At 38.7% G+C, this 19426-nt stretch overlaps 1 protein-coding gene across 6 annotated transcripts in view; it reads right to left on the reverse strand.

Annotated features, from left to right (window-relative positions):
* The window catches only part of CCDC141 (coiled-coil domain containing 141), a 213211-nt gene that overhangs the window by 117518 nt on the left and 76267 nt on the right, over nt 1–19426 (reverse strand). For all 6 annotated transcript variants that reach the window (XM_040475527.1, XM_040475526.1, XM_040475528.1 and 3 more), the window contains exon 6: nt 13145–13261. In XM_040475527.1, coding sequence (XP_040331461.1) covers nt 13145–13261 — 117 coding nt within the window. The remainder of the gene's footprint in view (nt 1–13144; nt 13262–19426) is intronic.

Consider the following 19426-nt stretch of genomic DNA (forward strand, 5'->3'; position numbering starts at 1 on the left):
AAAAAAAAAAAAAAAGAGGTTAGAGTGGGAGAGAGCCAAAGCATAAGAGACTGTTGAGAACTGAGAGCAAACTGAGGGTTGATGGGGGGTGGGAGGGAGGAGAGGGTGGGTGATGGGTATTGAGGAGGGCACCTTTTGGGATGAGCACTGGGTGTTGTATGGAAACCAATTTGACAATAAATTTCATATATAAATAAAAAAATAAATAAAAAAAATAAAAAAAAATAAAGTACACATTTGTAGTTAGACTGAAAAAAACAAAAAAAAAACAAAAAAAAACAAAAGGGCTATGAAGAAAAGAGGCTTAAAGTTGCCTATAAGAAAAATAAGATCACAAATCTAAAGTAGCAAGAAGAAACCAAATACCCAGTATTTTCCAGATATATTTTCAAATGTGCAGACATGTGTGTAATATATACAGCCAGTGGTTCTTCTTGTTCCTGGAATGCAGAGAAGCAAAATGACTGCACAAGCCAACTGCTGTGTAAGGTAATGCTGCACAGCAATCCCAGATTGCAGGAACATCTTACAGAAATGGTTTGAAGCCCATAACATGTGTCCTTGAACATTCAGTGTTTGAAAGTGCTGGTTACTGATAGGCAAGAAGTGACAGTATTTTTCAAGATGTGAGTGTCTGGGTAGAACATCTGTACTATACATACAGTGACATCAGATACTGTGATCATGTTAGCATGACAGTTCATACAAAAGGAGAGGTGCCTAACCCTATCTGAATATTCCCTATGAGCCCTCTTGTGAGTAGTTTCTTTAAATCTTTCTCAGGGACTTACTGTACACATGAATGAGAATCTTTAAGTATCTTTATCACTTACATATATAATCTTAAAAAAAAGAAAGAAAGAAAGTCAAATTCAGAAAAAGACTGGAAAAGTGGATGCCAGGGCTGGGGGCTGGGAAAATGGGAAAGGTTGGTAAAAGAGGTGGCAAACTTTCAGTTATAAGATGAGTAAGGTCTGAAGATCTAATGTATAACAGGGTGATTATAGTGGGTAACACTATTGTATAATTGCAATTCCCTAAGAGGGTGGAACTTAACTGTTTTCATACACATGAAAAGATAAATACGTGAGGTGATGGATGTGTTAATTGTTATGGGAGCAATCTTTTCACAGTGTATACATATATCAAATCATCAAGATGTACACTTTAAATATCTTACAATTATATGTGTCAATTATATCTCAACAAGCTGAAAAAGGAAAAAATGATTCAAATCTCCAGATTCACAATGCAGGGGATCTCTGTATTACAAACACCAGGTTTACAAAGAATTCACCCTGCACACCCTTTCTGTGCCTGTAATGCCCTATTACCATCATAGGACGTGCTATTTTTCAGCTTCAGAAGATAACGTGGCATTTGGGGCCAAAGGGTGTCATGCTAAGTGAAATAAGTCAGACAAAGAAAGACAAATGCCACATGATTTCACTTACATGTGGCATCTCAAAAACAAAACAAATGATTAAATGAATAAACAAGAACAGAACACAGAAACAAACTCAGGAAATATAGAAAACAAACTGGTGGTTGCCAGAAGAGACAAGGGTGGGGGATGAGCAAAATAAGTCAAGGGAATAAGAGGGACAAACTTCCAAGAAAAGAAAGGGGAAAAAAGATGACAAAGAAACACTTTACTTTTAAGAGTAGGTAGAACTTAGGGGTGCCTGGGTGCTCAGTCGGTTAAGCCTCTGAATTTGGCTCAGGTCACAGTCTCATGGTTTGTCAGTTTGAGCCCCTTGTCAGGCTCTGTGCTAACAGCTCAGGGTCTGGAGCCTGCTTTGGGTTCTGTGTCTCCCTCTCTCTCTGCCCTCCTCAACTAGCACTCTGTCTCTCAAAAATGAATAAATGTTTTAAAAATTTTTTAAAAAATAGCAAGTAGAGGGGCGCCTGGGTGGCGCAGTTGGTTAAGCGTCCAACTTCAGCCAGGTCACGATCTCGCAGTCCGTGAGTTCGAGCCCCGCATCAGGCTCTGGGCTGATGGCTCAGAGCCTGGAGCCTGTTTCCGATTCTGTGTCTCCCTCTCTCTGCCCCTCCCCTGTTCATGCTCTGTCTCTCTCTGTCCCAAAAATAAATAAACGTTGAAAAAAAAAATAGCAAGTAGAAGTTAGAGGCAGCGTTGGGTTTGGCCATTCTGCAAATCACCTCACTTTTCAACATTGCCTGAAATTCCACTCTTGTGTTTAGATTAATAAACATTTACTTTAAAAAATTAGAGGGGCACCTGGGTGGCGCAGTCGGTTGGGCGTCCGACTTCAGCCAGGTCACGATCTCGCGGTCCGTGAGTTCCAGCCCCGCATCAGGCTCTGGGCTGATGGCTCAGAGCCTGGAGCCTGTTTCCGATTCTGTGTCTCCCTCTCTCTCTGCCCCTCCCCCGTTCATGCTCTGTCTCTCTCTGTCCCAAAAATAAATAAACGTTGAAAAAATAAATAAATAAATAAATAAATAAATAAATAAATAAATAAATTAAATAAAAAATTAGAGATGGGATGGGGTGGTGGAAAATTTTAAGAAGAAGAAAAACAAAAGTCATGGATTGTTAAGAAGGTGGCAGACATTCACACATTAGTGTAGATCAGATTTCTTTCCTTCTAACACTGCATCCATCTTTCACAAAGTTTTGACCATTATTTCTCTGTTGCTTTAGAATCAAGTCTTCCTATCAAATTATGTTTAATCCATAATTATGTAGTAGAGAGAATGACTCATGACCTCCCAGCCAAACTGAAAGTCACTTACAAACCACAGCAATTTAGAAGTCTGGCAAGGGCCAACATGGGGTAACATGTTGCTGCCAGCTTTGTTTCTAATAGAGTCATCTACTGACCCAACAAATGCTAGGTGTCCCAGACTCCTCTACTGGATGCTTCAGGAAATCCATAAATGAATATGTCATGGCCTTGTTTTAGAGAAATTCATAGCCGTGGAGAAATTAAACATGTGGAGATACCAGACATGTGAACAACTGAAATGCCAGCAAGGATGGAAAAGTTGCTTTAATTAAACAATAAGCAAGCAATGCTCTGTGAGAAAAAGAAGGGAGGGGTGCCTGGGTGGCTCAGGTGGTTAAATGTCTGACTTCGGCTCAGGTCATGATCTCACAGTTCGTGGGTTCAAGCCCCACATCTGGCTCTGAGCTGAGAGCAATGAGCCTGCTTGGGATTGTCTTTCTCCCTCTCTCTCTGCCCCTCCCCCACTTGCTCTCTCTCACAATAAATAAAAATAAACTTAAAAAAATAATAGAAGGGAAAGGCAAGTGCTGGGAGATCCAAGAGCTTCCCAGAGAAGGAGTCTGGATTGACACTGTGTCCCAAGGTCATCGGGCTAAGATTTGCATAGGGCTCACCGTCTAGGCTGGAATGGAGACAGAGCTTTAGATAGACCCTCTCTGCCCCATGTGCTGACCTCAAAATATTGTCTAGACACCCTAAATGTGAATGCTACTCTCTTTGTTTTGCTTCTGGGCTAACTTCTGTGGGGCCCAATCTTGAATTACATACCAAAGTCTGTTTACAGCTTCTGTCTCCGCTTAGCTTTTCTGACTAAGGCGTTTAACACTTGCCCCTGGTTTCATTTTTGAAGCACACTCTGTGTTCATTCTCCTCCTCTTCCTCTTTGGTAACCAAGCTGACCTCAGGCTATGCCTATTTTTTTTTACCTTCACTCTTCCCATGTCAACTCCAACACTATCACTTGCAATTAACTTTGAAAAAGAAGAAGAAAATGAGGGGAAAAACTTGAATGCTGAGAGCACAGACTAAATCAAGACTAAAGGTGAGAACAAATGTGGAAGGCATGGAAACGATAAGAAGGGTTGGTTCCTGGGGCACCTGGGTGGTTCAGTCGGTTAAGTGTCTGACTTCGGCTCAGGTCATGATCTCGTAGTTATGAGTTTGAGCCCCTTGTTGGGCTCTGTGCTGATGGCTCAGAGCCTTGAGCCTGCTTCAGATTCTGTGTCTCCCTTCCTCTCTGCCCCACCCCCGCTCAAGCTCTGTCTCTCTCTCTCAAAAATAAACAAACAGTTTTAAAAAATTTAAAAAAAAAGAAGGGTCGGTTCCTCCTGAGAACAGCGAGGGAAACACCTGTTCCCAGCCTCTCTCCTGGATTTGTCAAGGGCCATCTTCTCCCTGTGTCTCTTAACATCATCTTTCCTCTGTGCATGTCTGCCTCTGGGTTCAAATGTCCCCTTTTAAAAAGCTATATAGATCTAGGATCCACCCTAATGACCTCATCTTCACTAATTGCTTCTGCCATCACCCTGTTTCCAAAAGAGATCGTATTCTGACATGCTGGGTGTTATGACTTCAACATAGGAATGTTGGGAAAGACAATTCAAGCCATAACAGTAGCCAAGGAAAAAGTGGAATAGTACCTTAAGGGTTGAGCAGCAGTGTTTTGTTTTTGATTTTGTGACACTAAAATGTAATTGAGAGAAGATGGGAATGGGTGACTGAAAAATGAGGTATTAAGAAGAGAGACTCAAACTGAAAAGATGGAAAAGGTGGGACCTAGAACAGTGGACAGAGGCCTAGATTTGGAAACGAGGGGATTTGGAAAAGAGGTGGAAATTTCAGACAACAAGGGCAGAGAAGAAAAGAGTCAAGCAATTTTACCTTTTGTGGCTGAGTGACTCTGAGGTTAAGCAAAGCCTGTCCAGGAGCTTTAAAAGAGGATAAAAGTTTGTACTGGTTATTATGGAGAACAGAGCAGGGAGTTAACAGATGATAAATAAAGGAATTCATGGGGTGCCTGGGTGGCTCAGTCAGTTAAGTGTCTGACTTCAGCTCAGCTCAGAGCCTGGAGCCTGCTTCGGATTCTGTGTCTCCCTCTCTCTCTCTCTCTGCCCTTTCCCACTTGTGTGCACGCACTCTCTCTGTGTCTCTCTCTCAAAAAAAAAAAAAAAAACATTAAAAAATAAATAAATAAATAAATAAATAAATAAATAAATAAATAAAGGGATTCATGAGGCTAACTGATAATAGGCCATTTCCTTTTAAAAGATCTAATCAGAAAATTCTGCAAATGTTTCATCTTCTTTCAGAAGTAGAAACAGAAAATGAGTGATTGAGTTTACTCACAAGTAGCGCTGGTGGCCCAGGCTGAAGACTATGAGGAGGGAAGCCAGGAAAGGGCAAAAGGAAAGGGAGTGTGGGGAGAGCAGGGTCAGATGATGCTCTGGAACCAAGTGCGGCCACAGGACTGGGAAGCTGAGGTGAAGGCCTTTGGAATGATGAACATCACAGAGATCTAAGGCTTCAGTATTGAAAGTCTCCAAGTGGATGCTGAAGTGGAATAGAAAGGTTGTAGGGATTTAAGGGGTGAGTGTGTTAAGCCATAAGAAGAAAATGCTTCTCTGGTGTCTGCTTTATATCGACTCATTTTCGCTATTATGATTATGATAGCAGTATTACCTTGAGTTGTAATAATAGTTTAACTATACAAATCCATGTTTTGTGGAAATTTTATTTAAGGGCTAAATGAGGAAGAAGGTGGAGGAGGAAAGGAAGAGAAGGAGAAGAAGGAGGGAAAGGAGGAGGGGGAAGGGAGGGGTTGGAAGAAAACATATAAAGAATTATTGTAAAAGTCATAAGTAAAAAAAGAGGGAGAGGAAACTTTTTCTAAGCCTTTAAACTTAACGAGCTGGTGAAGATTCTGTAAACAAAATGACAGCAGGTAGTTTTAAACCTGGTGATCATGGAATACAATGTTCTTTATTTCCTTCCTTAACTCACCTCTTTCTTAGATGGGCATAAACATTTCTGAGGGACTTTCGAAATCAAATTTCCCCTAGAAATGAAAGCATATGGTTCACTAAGTTTTAAATTAACCCACAAGTTAAGGCTCCAGTAAGTTTACCAATGTGAAAAAGCCCATCATATTGTAGATTTTCCCAATGCTTACAGGCAAATGCAGTACTATTTATACTTATTTTGCCTGTTAGTAATGAAATTGTTTCTAATTTATGTTCTGTAAAAAGTGACATCTGCTTTTAATTGGGAAGTTCATTAAAAAATCAGACAAGTAAAACAAATTATTCACTAAAATGAAGACAGAGGAATTGAAATGCACTAATGCAGGTGCCTTTACTGTTTGGGGACTCACTTAATTTCTGTCTTGAGACATTTCAGACCCAGACCCCACTTTATTTTTTCCATTACATAAAACATTATAAAAGAAACAAACTCTGCTTCATTTTATACATTTTCCTTATAATCACCAGAGATGATGTAAGCTGACTCACTGCAGCAGTATGTTTTATAGTGGTTTTACCATTTTCTCACAGACCTTCGTGAAAGAATTTGGGGATGTAATGAAAGTTTAAATAGAATAGTCAGCTTCTGGGGCGCCTGGGTGGCGCAGTCGGTAAGCGTCCGACTTCAGCCAGGTCACGATCTCGCGGTCCGGGAGTTTGAGCCCCGCGTCAGGCTCTGGGCTGATGGCTCAGAGCCTGGAGCCTGTTTCCGATTCTGTGTCTCCCTCTCTCTCTGCCCCTCCCCCGTTCATGCTCTGTCTCTCTCTGTCCCAAAAATAAATAAACGTTGAAAAAAAAATTAAAAAAAAAAAAAAGAATAGTCAGCTTCTTTATACAGGTTAATACGTGCCACAATGAGAAGAAAATGATTTATGATATAGGTATATGGTTTAATAACATGTAATCATTAAAATATTTAAAATATGCATTTCAATGGAGAAATGCTTATGATTATAATGCTAATTGGAAAACTCACAGTGCATACATACACAATTTTGTATATAAAAACAATACATACACAATTTTGTATATAAAAACATATATTATACTCACATACCCAGTTTGGGGATATTCAATTTTATGTATATTTTCTATTTCCTTCCCATTCCCATCCACATCCACACAGTGTGGTTTCACATTTCTTTAGTTTTATGTATATTCTAATTTTTCTAAAATGAAAATGTATTATGTAATCAGAAAAATAAAACAATAAACATAATATTTTTAAAGAGCCGCTTCCTTGTAGTGGCTCTACTGATGATAATTATGCATTTAAATTATTCAAATAAGCTTGCAAGAGATTCTGCTTTACTTTCTTATCTTATAGTTATAAATATTTTGTAACTTTAAACTTGGCTTTTTCCTCTAAATACAGTTTATGTGGGACTTAAGGACTGGTATTTTTTAAGATCTCCAAATAATACTTTTTGAAGGAACTTGAGGCTAAGATCACAAATCCAATTTATGAAATCACTCAGCAACAACTGGAAAATATTTTCAATGACTTGGAAAATCGGATTAGATGATGAATCATGGAAGATGGTTTTAATCTTGAACTGAGGAATGTGAATTCTACTATATGAAAACATTGAAGATGATATTTCTATACATGTCAGAATACCAAAGATCATTGTTAGCCAAGGACTTCATAAACAACATACAGTCATCTGGAAAATTAAGGAGAATATGGACATACAGGAAATAAATGGGAAAACCTCTAAGTCAGTGCCTCTTAAACTTTAGTGTCAATTCAAGTCCTCTGGGGAAATTTGTTAAAATGCAGATTCTGACCCAGAAGGTTTAGTGGTTAGAGTCTGAGATTCTGTATTTCTAAGACTTTCAGATGCTGCTGCTGTCTGTGGGCCACATGTTGAACAAGGCTATAAGTCTCTTTTAAGCCTTCAAGATGGGGATTGGAGTGCCTGAATGGCTCAGTCAGTTAAGCATCAGACTCTGGGTTTCAGCTCAGGTCATGATCTCACAGTTTGTGGGATTAAGACCCACATCAGGCTCTGCATTTACAGCATGGAGCCTGTTGGGGATTGTCTTTCTCTCTCTCTCTCTCTCTCTCTCAAAATAAATAAATATATTAAAAAAAAAAAAACAAGGCATGATATCCTCAATCTCAAAAGACATTACACTCCACCTAAAGTTGTTCTCATCAAAATTGAAACACTTTGTAAGTGACTTTCCTGTCTTCAGTATCACTCCCTCTCATTCTGATTATTCACAGTTTCCAAGGTAATCTTCAAAAATGCAAATCAGTTTCACCACTACTATACTTGGATGGTACCTCATTGCCCATCATGTCTCTAACCCAAATGCTTACAGGGGCTGGGCACATAATGTGAATGAGGTAAAACAAAGGTGGGAGGGGAGGTAGTAATGAGGAACGGTAGGGACTGTGGCAAACTGGAGTGCATATGCCTTCTCTAAAGGAAATAGCTATTACAGGGCTCCAGCCAAGTGTTGTTATGTCTATATGAAAAGGTGAGCCTGATATTACCATATCTCCCAGTTTTTTTAGAAGGAGAAATCTGGATTGCTTTTTTCATAAAAACATAACCATTTTAAGATTGACAAAATTAATTAATTTGATGACCCAAACTACCTAGAATCTCTGAGCACGAGGTTCAGATCTCAGTAGTTTTTCAAAGCCCAGGTGTTTCTAGTATGCATGAACTACAAAGGGTCTGAACTAAACCAAGCTTTGAAGAAACAGAAGAGGATTAATAGCCTACCACAGTGGTATGAGAATTACTTTAAACTGAAAACATCTAAACAATCTGCAGTCACAGAAAGAAATATTACCTAAACTTAAGCAAAGTCTCCTGAAAATATCACTACCATTGACTCTCTTCCCAGAGAATTTCCTAATTGAAAGAAGACTGACTCTTAGTACCAGGAAGTATAAATTCAGCTGCCATAAACTCTCCCACTGGGAAACTTCCAGCCAGGAAGAATACAAACTGCCCATTCATTTACATCAAAAAGCCCAACAGAACCTTCCATACCCTTCCACTGGGGCCCTCAGCCCCCACTCCCTTTTTGTTAAATTGATATACATAAACCTGAACTTCTGGCTATTCCACAAATTTTCCATTACTGTGATCTCCCATGCATATATGAAAATAAACCTTGTCTTTACTCCTGTTAATCTATTGTCAATTAATTTGTAGGCACCAATCACTGCACACAAATTGGAAAAGTTTTCCTCCCAATAGAAGTTCAAGTTCATTCCTGAAGGCAGTTCTTATATGAACATTATTTCTGATGTATAGGAGAAGGAATGATTATACCTCCTCAAAAGAGATAATAAGGAAGTATTTATTTATATACTATGTTAACACATCCTAAAAACAACTGTGAGCTCCAAAGTTTGAATTCAAGCCTTGGGGAATCAAATTCATATATGAGAAAATCTAGGAGTATGTAAGGCTCTTAACCAAAAGGTGGTTTATAATCATCAATGTCTGCTATTTCTTTATCTGCGACATATGTAAAAGGAAAATATCTTTCTTATTTGGTAAACAAAGTATAATGATTTAATACAATTTACTCATAGTCAAAGATTATAATAAAAATTCCTTTTGTTCAATTATTTCAACACATTCTGAATAAGGTATCATATTTATTAAGAGATAGGAAGTTTTCCAAATTCCTATTTGAATATATTCCAGTGAGAAATGATAGAGGCATTTTCAAAATTTATTTAGAAAGAACTTACTGTGTAGACTAACAAGCAATACAGAACAGCTTCCTGCTGTTCAATTTAGCTGTGGGGAGCAGAAACACCTACTTTCCCTGTGTTACCAGATTATTTATGAGTTTCACTAATAAATCCCCAGCTTGAGGCCTTATTTATACATTAAACCTCCTTTGAAAGAAACATTCCCCCTTCCTTTCCTCATACCCATACCCAAACAAAACTCCAAAATATAATATGCTGGTTCATGCTTAACGTCATATAAAATTGGAATCCTTCCCTAAGAACAAGGAATGAGATGGTTGAAAAAGGACACATGAAAACTATTTGAACATTTACACCATTCATGGGGAAAGAAAAACATTTTTGAGCCACTACTAAAATGTGGGTGCTTTCACAAATATTTTTTTAATATGAAATTTATTGTCAAATTGGTTTCCATACAACACCCAGTGCTTATCCCAACAGGTGCCTTCTTCAATACCCATCACCCACCCTTCCCTCCCTCCCATCCCCCATCAACTCTCAGTTTGTTCTCAGTTTTTAAGAGTCTCTTAAGCTTTGGCTCCCTCCTTATCTTTTTTTTTCTTCTTCCCCTTCCCACAAATATTTTCTAATTGAGTTTTCACACCTCCTCATTATAGGTGAGGAAGGTAAGGCTAAAAGACATCAAATGCCCCCAAAGTTACACAGCAAGTGACAGCAGAGATTTGAGCCATTTTTAAAATGTGGACATAACCCATTATAACATTATAATCTATTTTTTAGAAAACTTGTTTATCCAGGTAGGAAGAGGGTCAGTCAGTCCAAGGTAGCTAAGGAAAGTATCTAACCCGCAAATGTTGGTAGGTCCTTGCAGAACACTTAACACCGTAAATAAGACTAATTACACAGGGCCCTGAGTTTAGAAGAGCCCCATGCTTGGTTTAATGCTCTGCTGTTGCTGTATTGAAATCTCAGCAATTTATTAAGAAAGGCCTCTACATTTTCACTTTACGATGGGCCCTACATATTCTATAGTTGGTCCTTTTTCTAAAGGCCATCAAAGTGAGAAGAAAGTTTACAGATATGAGAACTTTCCATGAGGAACCAAAAGGTGGTTGGGTCTTAGAATAGAATAAAGTTAGACACTCTGGCAGGAGATATGCCAGGGGACAACTTTCTGGGTTTGACACTTTCTTTCTGCACCTACTTGGTCAGTGCTTGTCAATGTACCATTTTTGGGACAGAAAATAGTGGCTCCAGTCCAGTTCCCTCAATACAAGAGGGAAGAAATAACATCAAGATGACACTGGAATCTGACCAGGTAGATGGTTACTATATGAGAGATAATCAAACTGATCTGTTTCTTAGTGAGCCCTCTCTAATTCTCACTAAGTGAAAGTGAAAGGGATAGAACTTAACCCCGGGAAATGGGTCTTGAAACAAAGCAGGATTGAAAGTCCAATCAGTGGGAGGTCCTTCAAGGGGTCCCCTTCTTTGTATGTGTCTAGGGTAGAGGGGAAAACCAGGAATGGTTGAACCCTAATTGAAACAACAGAAGCTCTCTGCACTCAAGGGCACCCAGCCCCTTCCCCCCACCCCAACTCATCTAGAAGGGGTCAAGTTAGACCACTAGCTTTCACTGCCTTACCAGTTAGACCACTAGGTTAGACCACTAGCCTTCCATGCCTTACCAGTCAAAAATTGCTGATATCCCAAGGGAATATTAACTAGAGAAAAATAACATCTGATGAGCACACACAACACACTGAAATACCTGAATCAGAGGAAGTAGAATTAAGGCCCTGGGCAGATCAAACATTTAATATATGAATAAAGTATATCTTAAGATATAAAGAAGAACATTAGATAAATGAAGCAGGACAAAACAATTACAAAGATGAATCAGTGTGAGGCAACGGCATGAAAAACAGAATCGCTGAAGTGAAGAACTTGGCAACAGGGCGGAATAACAGAAGAAGTTCAGTAAAAGCACCCATGAGCTAGAAGGTCAGGCATTAAGAAGGGATAAAGAAATAGGAGCCAATTAAAGTTGTGAAAGATAGAAGTAGAACATTACTATCTATATGAAAGAACTTGTCAAAGTCCTGTAAGAACTGAGGTTATAGGTCAACAAATACTTTCTCCAGACTGTGAGATTTTCCTCAGGGCTGTGAGGAACCATGTATTACAGGGAATATAACTCCAAGTATGTCTAAATTTTGTGAATAAACCACTTTTGTTTGTTTTAAAGGAGGCGACAATTCTGTGCAATTCAGGTCATCTCTTCGGCTTAGCATTTAGGGATTTTGATAGAATTTTCACTGAAAAACACTTAAGAGTTTGACACCCAGAGAATAAACTGCTGTTTAGCCTTAACAACAACAACAAATAATAATAATTTCCTAAACAGATAAACCAATTGCGGAAAAACTTTAAAGAACTTTAAAAAATCATCCCCCGTAACAGTCTTCTGTAATTGAATCTTTTATCGATCAGGCAAATATTCAAACCAAACACATGGGATACCTATGTATACTGCAGTGTTCAGAGAGAAGCCATAAATAAACAAACAAAAGCATCATGATCTCTCTGAGACTTCAGTCCAGATAAATGCAGTCTACTGCTTCCCCTGCCTGTCCCCCCTCCCCATGCCTGCTGCCAATCCCACCCCTCCAAACATGTAAATATTTATTTGGTTTGTCTTCCTTAGTTTCAACCCTTATCTAGTAGTGCTTGCCCATTGTTTTCCAGAGTTTCAAGACTTGCTGTAATCTATAGCTACCAACCACCCAAGATATTAATAATAGAAAGTTCTCTAAGTCTTGATACTGATTAAAGTTTTCACTGTTCCCACTCAATCTACTACAAATGAACTTTTGTTTCCTTACAGATTAAAATGGGGCACGTGTAAAGAACTTTGGAAAGTATTTATAGACCCCACACATACAAATGAATCAATTTCCAAATAACAAGACGCCAGGGGGAGAGGAGCCCCTCTACACAGCCGGCCACTCTGCTCATCTTGCTTTCAGTATCTCATGATTCCATTTTGCACATTCCACATACCTACAAGTGGTTGGCCAGTAGCCATTACTTTTTTACAAAAAGAAGAAGAAATGTGAAACAAGTCAAGGAAATGGGGAAATATAAGTGGGAACAGCAAGAAACTATACCCGGAAATCATAAAAGTGATAGCATAATGAGACTTCAGTGTAGGGAAAAGATTTTTTTAGAAAGCTAGAAGAATGTAGTTTGAGAGTTTGGTCCTTGGAGCTAGACAAAACCTGGAATCAAATTTCAGCTCTGCCACTGACAAGATACATTACATTGGTCAAGTTATTTTGCATCTCCAAGCCTCTGTTTTTTCTTTGTTTTGATCTCTAAAACAATACCTACCCCTTACGGGTTTGTGATCATTTATATAACGCATCTCTTGAATACAGTGTCTGATACATACTAACTATTCAAAAGAAGATAGTTATTATTGTTGTAGAGGCTGTTTTGTTGGTTATTATTCTAGAAGCCCAGTCAGTAGGCAGTGGTATTAGCTAATGCTATCAGAATCTTTTCTGTGTAAATAGTGATTACTCAGAGAGAGTTTTGGTATTTCTCTATATTACCTACAGAAGTGTATTCAAAAGAAGTCTATGCATTTTTAAATTATTTTTTAATGTGTCTCTTACCTTTGCTTTTATTATCAATTCCTCATGCTTACAGATTAGTTCCTCATTATCTGAAAGTGATGAGCCCAGACTTTGTTCCTGCAAATCTTTTATGGTTTTCTGAAACCAACAAGTAACCTAGGTAAGAAGCAACAAAGAGAAACCAAATTTCAAGTGATTAGAAAAGGCAAGTAGAAATTCAGAAGTATTTTCTTAATTTTTCAAAACTTAAGCTATTTCAGTCTCTTTTTACATAAGCTCGTTTCACATGTTAAATTCATATGATTGGGTTTTTATTTTTTCTTCATTTCAATCTCTACATAAGAGAAAAAAATAGGGCAATTCCTGAAAAGCATGAAAATGATATATCAGTTCAGTAGATTACACGGAATAAAGAAAATAATTCAAAAATCTGCTAACAGCAAAATAGGTTCCTGCAGTCTATAAATCATGCATTCTTTTAGGATATAAATCTTTTCTGGATAAGAATATGAATGTGAGTATAGTTATTACATAAACTCACATGAAGCTATTAAACAGCATATGTAGAATTATATTTCCACTCTAAAAAGACAATGCAAAAATACTTAGTTTGTTGCAATTGCTGAAAATCTGTATTCAGAAAATGGAGAAATTTTTAAAATTCTGTTGATATAGTAAATAGCTAAGGGCATGACTCACATTCATTTAGACTTGATTTATAATACATGCTTTACACAGGGTTGAAACAACAAATAGCAAAAGACTTGAAAGAAGCTGCACATTTTTAAATGGTGACATAAGTGGACATAGGACTGCTGATATGGAGACCCTAGATGCAGATTCCTTATTCCAGTTAAATCAAAGAGGATTTCACTCTCAAATCCTACGCAGTATTATCTTCATGATCACATCACAGCTACTGATCCCTAAGAGCCCACACACAACATGCTAGACAGTTTGCTACTTGCATTTTGGGCCTCATTTCTATTTCTCTCCACAACTCTCTAACAAGTACGATATCATCACTGTAGTGGTGAAGAGAGGTGAAGCAGCTTACCCAGGGCCATACAATAAGAGGCAGAACCAGGATTTGCCTGCAAACCTACATTAATCCAAAGTTCATTCTCTTTCCACTGTGCCCTGCTGCCATCTTAGATCACCTAAAGTCTTACAGCCCTGGTCATTAGGGAGAATTACTTCAAACCTGAAAAATGAATCCTGGCACCCCATTCAGAATGGTGGGCAGTGCTCAAACATTATACTATGTCTTTTTACAGTCTAGGATGTCTTGTCCGCAACAGCCTCGGGATTTCTCTGAACTCCTATAACATGGAGAAATGCATGAACCAGGTGGTCAAAGAGAAAGCTAGGTTAGTCCTGAAGCTCTCCACATAATAAATGTACCCCCTACACACACACACACACACACACACACACACACACACGCACACACACACACACTACACAAAAATCAAGTTAGGAGTTACCTAGAATAGAACATTCCATTGTCAATACAGGGCTGATATCACAAAGCTGGTTATGAGATAAAATGGTTTATACCAACACTTAGCATTTTTCAGCATGGAATAAGCAGTACAACTGGGGGCAAGAGGGTTTCTCCAGCTTTCCACTAACTGGAAATCTTTGCTAACTGGCATTTTTTTAAATTTTTTTTTCAACGTTTATTTATTTTTGGGACAGAGAGAGACAGAGCATGAACAGGGGAGGGGCAGAGAGAGGGAGACATAGAATCGGAAACAGGCTCCAGGCTTTGAGCCATCAGCCCAGAGCCTGACGCGGGGCTCAAACTCACGGACCGCGAGATCGTGACCTGGCTGAAGCCGGAGGCTTAACCGACTGCGCCACCCAGGCGCCCCGCTAACTGGCATTTTAAGGTAACAACCGTGAAATTAAAAAGTAATAGTAACCCTACAGCAATTTTCATGTGAAGTGCACCTCATTTTTTTCAGAATATTTGGTAAGCTGTGGATAATGTGCACATTAGATAACCTCCATATCTACATATTGTATTAGTGTATTTACAATTATTTGAAGATAATCTGTATTTCTATTAACCCAATTAGAACTAGATGGTATGTACAGTATGCATATCAGAGCCCACAGAGAGTATTTTATCAAGAGCTATACAATTTATTCATTAATGGGGCATCTACGTGGCTCAGTCAGTTGAGCATCTGGCTTCCACTCAGGTCATGATCTCGCGGTCCGTGAGTTTGAGCCCCGCATCGGGCTCCGTGCCAAAAGCTCAGAGCCTGGAGCCTGCTTCACATTCTGTGTCTCCCTCTCTCTCTCTGCCCCTTCCCTACTTGCATGTGTGCTCGCTCACTCGCTCGCTCTCTCTCCCTCAAAAATAAATAAACATCAAATTTTTAAAAATTTATTCATTAATTTATTTTTATTAAAATAATTTCTCACAAAAGATGCAGTAGGCCCATATAAATACACAACTAGAGGAATGATTTAAAGGCTTCATCAAAGAAAAATGGACCATGAATATAACTAACTTAAAGAGAGCATTTATCTTATTAAATACTGGAAGTGAATTTTATTTATTCTTAGCCAACGTGGGAGGAACTCAGAAATTTCAAGAATGCTTTAATAGGGAAAGTTAATATAGAATCTGAGTGAATAAAAAATAGGTACAAACAGGTGTTTGCTAATCTCTAAAAACAGGTGAGAACCCTGAACTCTCAGATAATCCTACTCAATTTTGTGAGTCAAAGTCTTGTCATCTAGCACATGCCATCAGTGATGAAAGGAAGGAGTGAGTTGTTTTGATTTTTAAAAGGTATCTACTGACCTCATCCCCTAGATTTGGCAAATACTATTTCAACACCCAAAGGATACTATTCCTGTATGGCAATACTATTCCCTATAGGCGAATGCAGTTTAAGATCTAAGTTGGTATTCTGTGCATTCTGATCACATACCTTCCTGATAAAGCACGCTGACTCTCTAGATCTACACATTTTTACTACCAAATGCACCCTGGGAAGAAACATAAAAACAAGTTGGTATAAAACTCAGAAGTAGTTCATCGTAGGGGTGTTACATCTCATCATGAGGCATCACACACATGAGCAGCCTCTTAGATCAGATTTACTGTGCGGTGCTGTGGGATGCACACGGAATAGACTCTCAGAGTCCTTCTGATGTAAAACCAGGACACCTAAATTACTGAGAGTATGTCAACCATAATACTCTGCCACCTAATAAATCAGTCATTGCATCTCACAAGTAGCTAGTGCAGACAGCTGCATAGATATTCCAAGAGCACTTTTTATAAGCGTTTAAATTATATCAGCTGCTGTCCAAAAGCCTGAGTGAGAAGTACAGTAAATGATGCATCAGAACATTCTGTAGAACATGGTCCTTGCAAGAGGATGAAAACATGAGCCAAGAGTTCAGGGGATATAGATAGGAAGGAAGAAATAAACTGTTCAGAGTATGCAGTGGAAATCAGTTCTGGGCAGTGACGGATTAAGGGAGAAATGGCAACATTTTTCCTCTCTCTTCTCAGTTCCTACCTTCCAGCTTAATCTCAGTAATGTGTTCATGATCATCCTACCAGTTTTATATGACATTCTAGGTACTCAGTGCCCAGTGGAGGTAAAACTAACATAGAGAAGGAGTAGAGATCTTTTTTGGGGAGGGAAGGGGAACACCTATCAGGGAGTGAAGGGAAATAGAGAAGGGAAGTCAGCAGATTCAAAGAAGGAGCGATCAGGGATGTTCAATGAGAACCAAGAGCTGCCTTGGAAGTTAGGGATGAGTGCCAGGAAAATGCACTGAAATGCTGTATGTAGACCTGCACCATCCTATATGGTAGCCACTGACCACAAATGGCTATTGAGTACTTGGATTGTGCCAAGCCCAAACTGAGATGTGCTCTGAGTATAAAATATACAGCAAATTTCATAGACTTTGTATACAAAATAATAAAAATACCTTGCTAAGAAGTTTAGAATTGGTTAAATATTTAATTACTACTTTAGATTTGTTAGCTTAAACAACATGTATAATTGCTTTTCACTTTTTATGTGACTCCTTATGTTTTTAATGTGGCTACTAGAAAATCTGAAATCACATATGTGACTTGAATTGTATCTTTACTGAATGGTTCCACTATTCAAGGATATTCAGACTATCCATGTTGGTTAATTGTACATCTAAGGACTGAGTTTTTTTAATGTTTATTTATTTTTGGGAGAAAGATAAAGCACGAGCAGGGGAGGGGAAGAGAGAGAGGGAGACACAGAATCGGAAGCAGGCTCCAGGCTCTGAGCTGTCAGCACAGAGCCCAACACGGGGCTCAAACTCACATACTGTAAGATCATGACCTAACCTGAAGTCAGACGCTTAACTGACTAAGCCACCCAAGTGCTCCAGGACTGAGTTTTAATTAAAGGCAATTTAAAAGAGTAGAGACAGGAGAACGTTGAAATGATATCTCAGTTGGTAAGCATTTATGGACCACTGAGTGGAGGCTAAGGAAGTAGAGTTAACGACACTTCCAAAGAAGCTTATTGCTTCAGTAAAGGAGGGATGTAATGACAGCTTTAAGGAAGGAGAGGCAATCAAAGGGGCTTCTCTGCACTTTTTTTCTTTATTTGATTAGACAAGACTCAAGCATTTTTTGAGACTCAAACGCAGCAACTGAAGATGCATGAAGGAGAGTTGAGGGGAAAGGCGGGAAGAGAGCACTAACTGGGCAAAGAAGGGCTAGCTTGTTGGACAACCCATCCCCACCTCAACACCCTGTTGGGAATGAAAATGAAAGTAAAAGATATGAACCCAACCTTTGAAGAAAGGGGGCAGGGACTACTCTAGCCAGGTTACAAGTTACCTCATCCAATCTTTACATCCCTCCTCTATGGAGAGATTTGCTTTTCAGCAGATGAGGAAACACACCCAGGAGGTGTGTTACAAGGTTAAACAACTTCACACAACCAGTAAGAGGAAAGTTCCACAGGTAGAGGCAGAAATGTCATGATCAGAATTCATACTTTCTTGTCTAATGTTTTTCTTCTCACTGCAGAACCAAAGGATTCCAGAGGAAAGAAATGGTTCTTATAGGCTATGTTTATGAACATTCTTAAGATAAAAAACCAAAACACAACACCATAGTTATAGAATCTAATTCTAACATGGAAATAGGTTCTATATACCACCACGGGGAATCAATGGAAATATTGCATTAGAGAGAACAGATGTGTGGGTCAGGCCCATCAGGAACAGTGCTTGAGAGGAAGAGGCCAGCTGTGAGTAGAGGCGACAGCAAGGGCAAACAGAATTCCAAAGACAGGAGTAAAACATGGGAGCACAAGTGATAGAAAATGCTGACAGTCAAGAATAAAACACTCAGGTGGCACGAAGGTGAACTGCTGCTGCAGCCCAAAGCGATGCATCAGACTGCCAAAAACTACCAGTCTATTTTTCTGCAATTTGTTCTACAATCCGAGATCAGATCTTATTTTTTGATCTTTGTTTAAAACTATGCTGGAGGAGGCGAGCTAGCAATAAGCAATTCAAACCACCTTAATAGAAATGCTTAAGGGAAGATGAAAATCTCTTCAAATTACTTTCATTTTCTTTTCCATGTGGAGAACAATTCTTCACAAATAACTGGTTACTACTAGAGACAAAAACTGATAAAGGAGAGGAAAAGGCATCAGTTATTTATCTTCTTTAACCAAGGAATTTTTGATAATCTCTCTTCCAATTATCAAAAATGCACACATATATAAAGCTGTTTTCAATCATAGCGGATGGCCACAGGTGACAGTTTTAATGTCTACTTTGTTTTTGAAGGCATGCTAGTATTATAACAACTATTTTATCTCCCATAAGGTTTTTTTTCTTTTTTACAGTAGGGAAACCAGTAGTCATTATTTTGTACTATGCAATATGGTCAAATGTGCTCTGTATTTAACTAGGCAATAACCAAACTTCAAATATCCATTTGCTCCATTGGGTGATAATGTATACTAGGGAAAGAGGCACTAAAGCCATGTTGCTAATTTTTGTACCTGAGGACTTGGGAACAGGGGAAGAAAGAAGAATTATTCCCAAAAACATGGATTGGGTTTCTTTTTAGATGCATTCTGGGACTAACTATTGGCTTATGATTATTTGGCCTTCATCTCCAGAGATTCTGGGAGGATAAAGTTCACAATGTTTCTTTTGTGGAATCTGGAAGCCCTCCATGAATTACTGAAGTCAACTGGAAGGTATTAGTATCTCCTCAACAAATTATGGAATCCCAGTATCCTCTACTGTGGGTAGTAGGAAAGCTAAAAG

The sequence above is a fragment of the Herpailurus yagouaroundi genome, unplaced genomic scaffold, assembly GCF_014898765.1.
Source record: "Herpailurus yagouaroundi ecotype Mexico unplaced genomic scaffold, PumYag 140, whole genome shotgun sequence".
Taxonomy (NCBI): domain Eukaryota; kingdom Metazoa; phylum Chordata; class Mammalia; order Carnivora; family Felidae; genus Herpailurus; species Herpailurus yagouaroundi.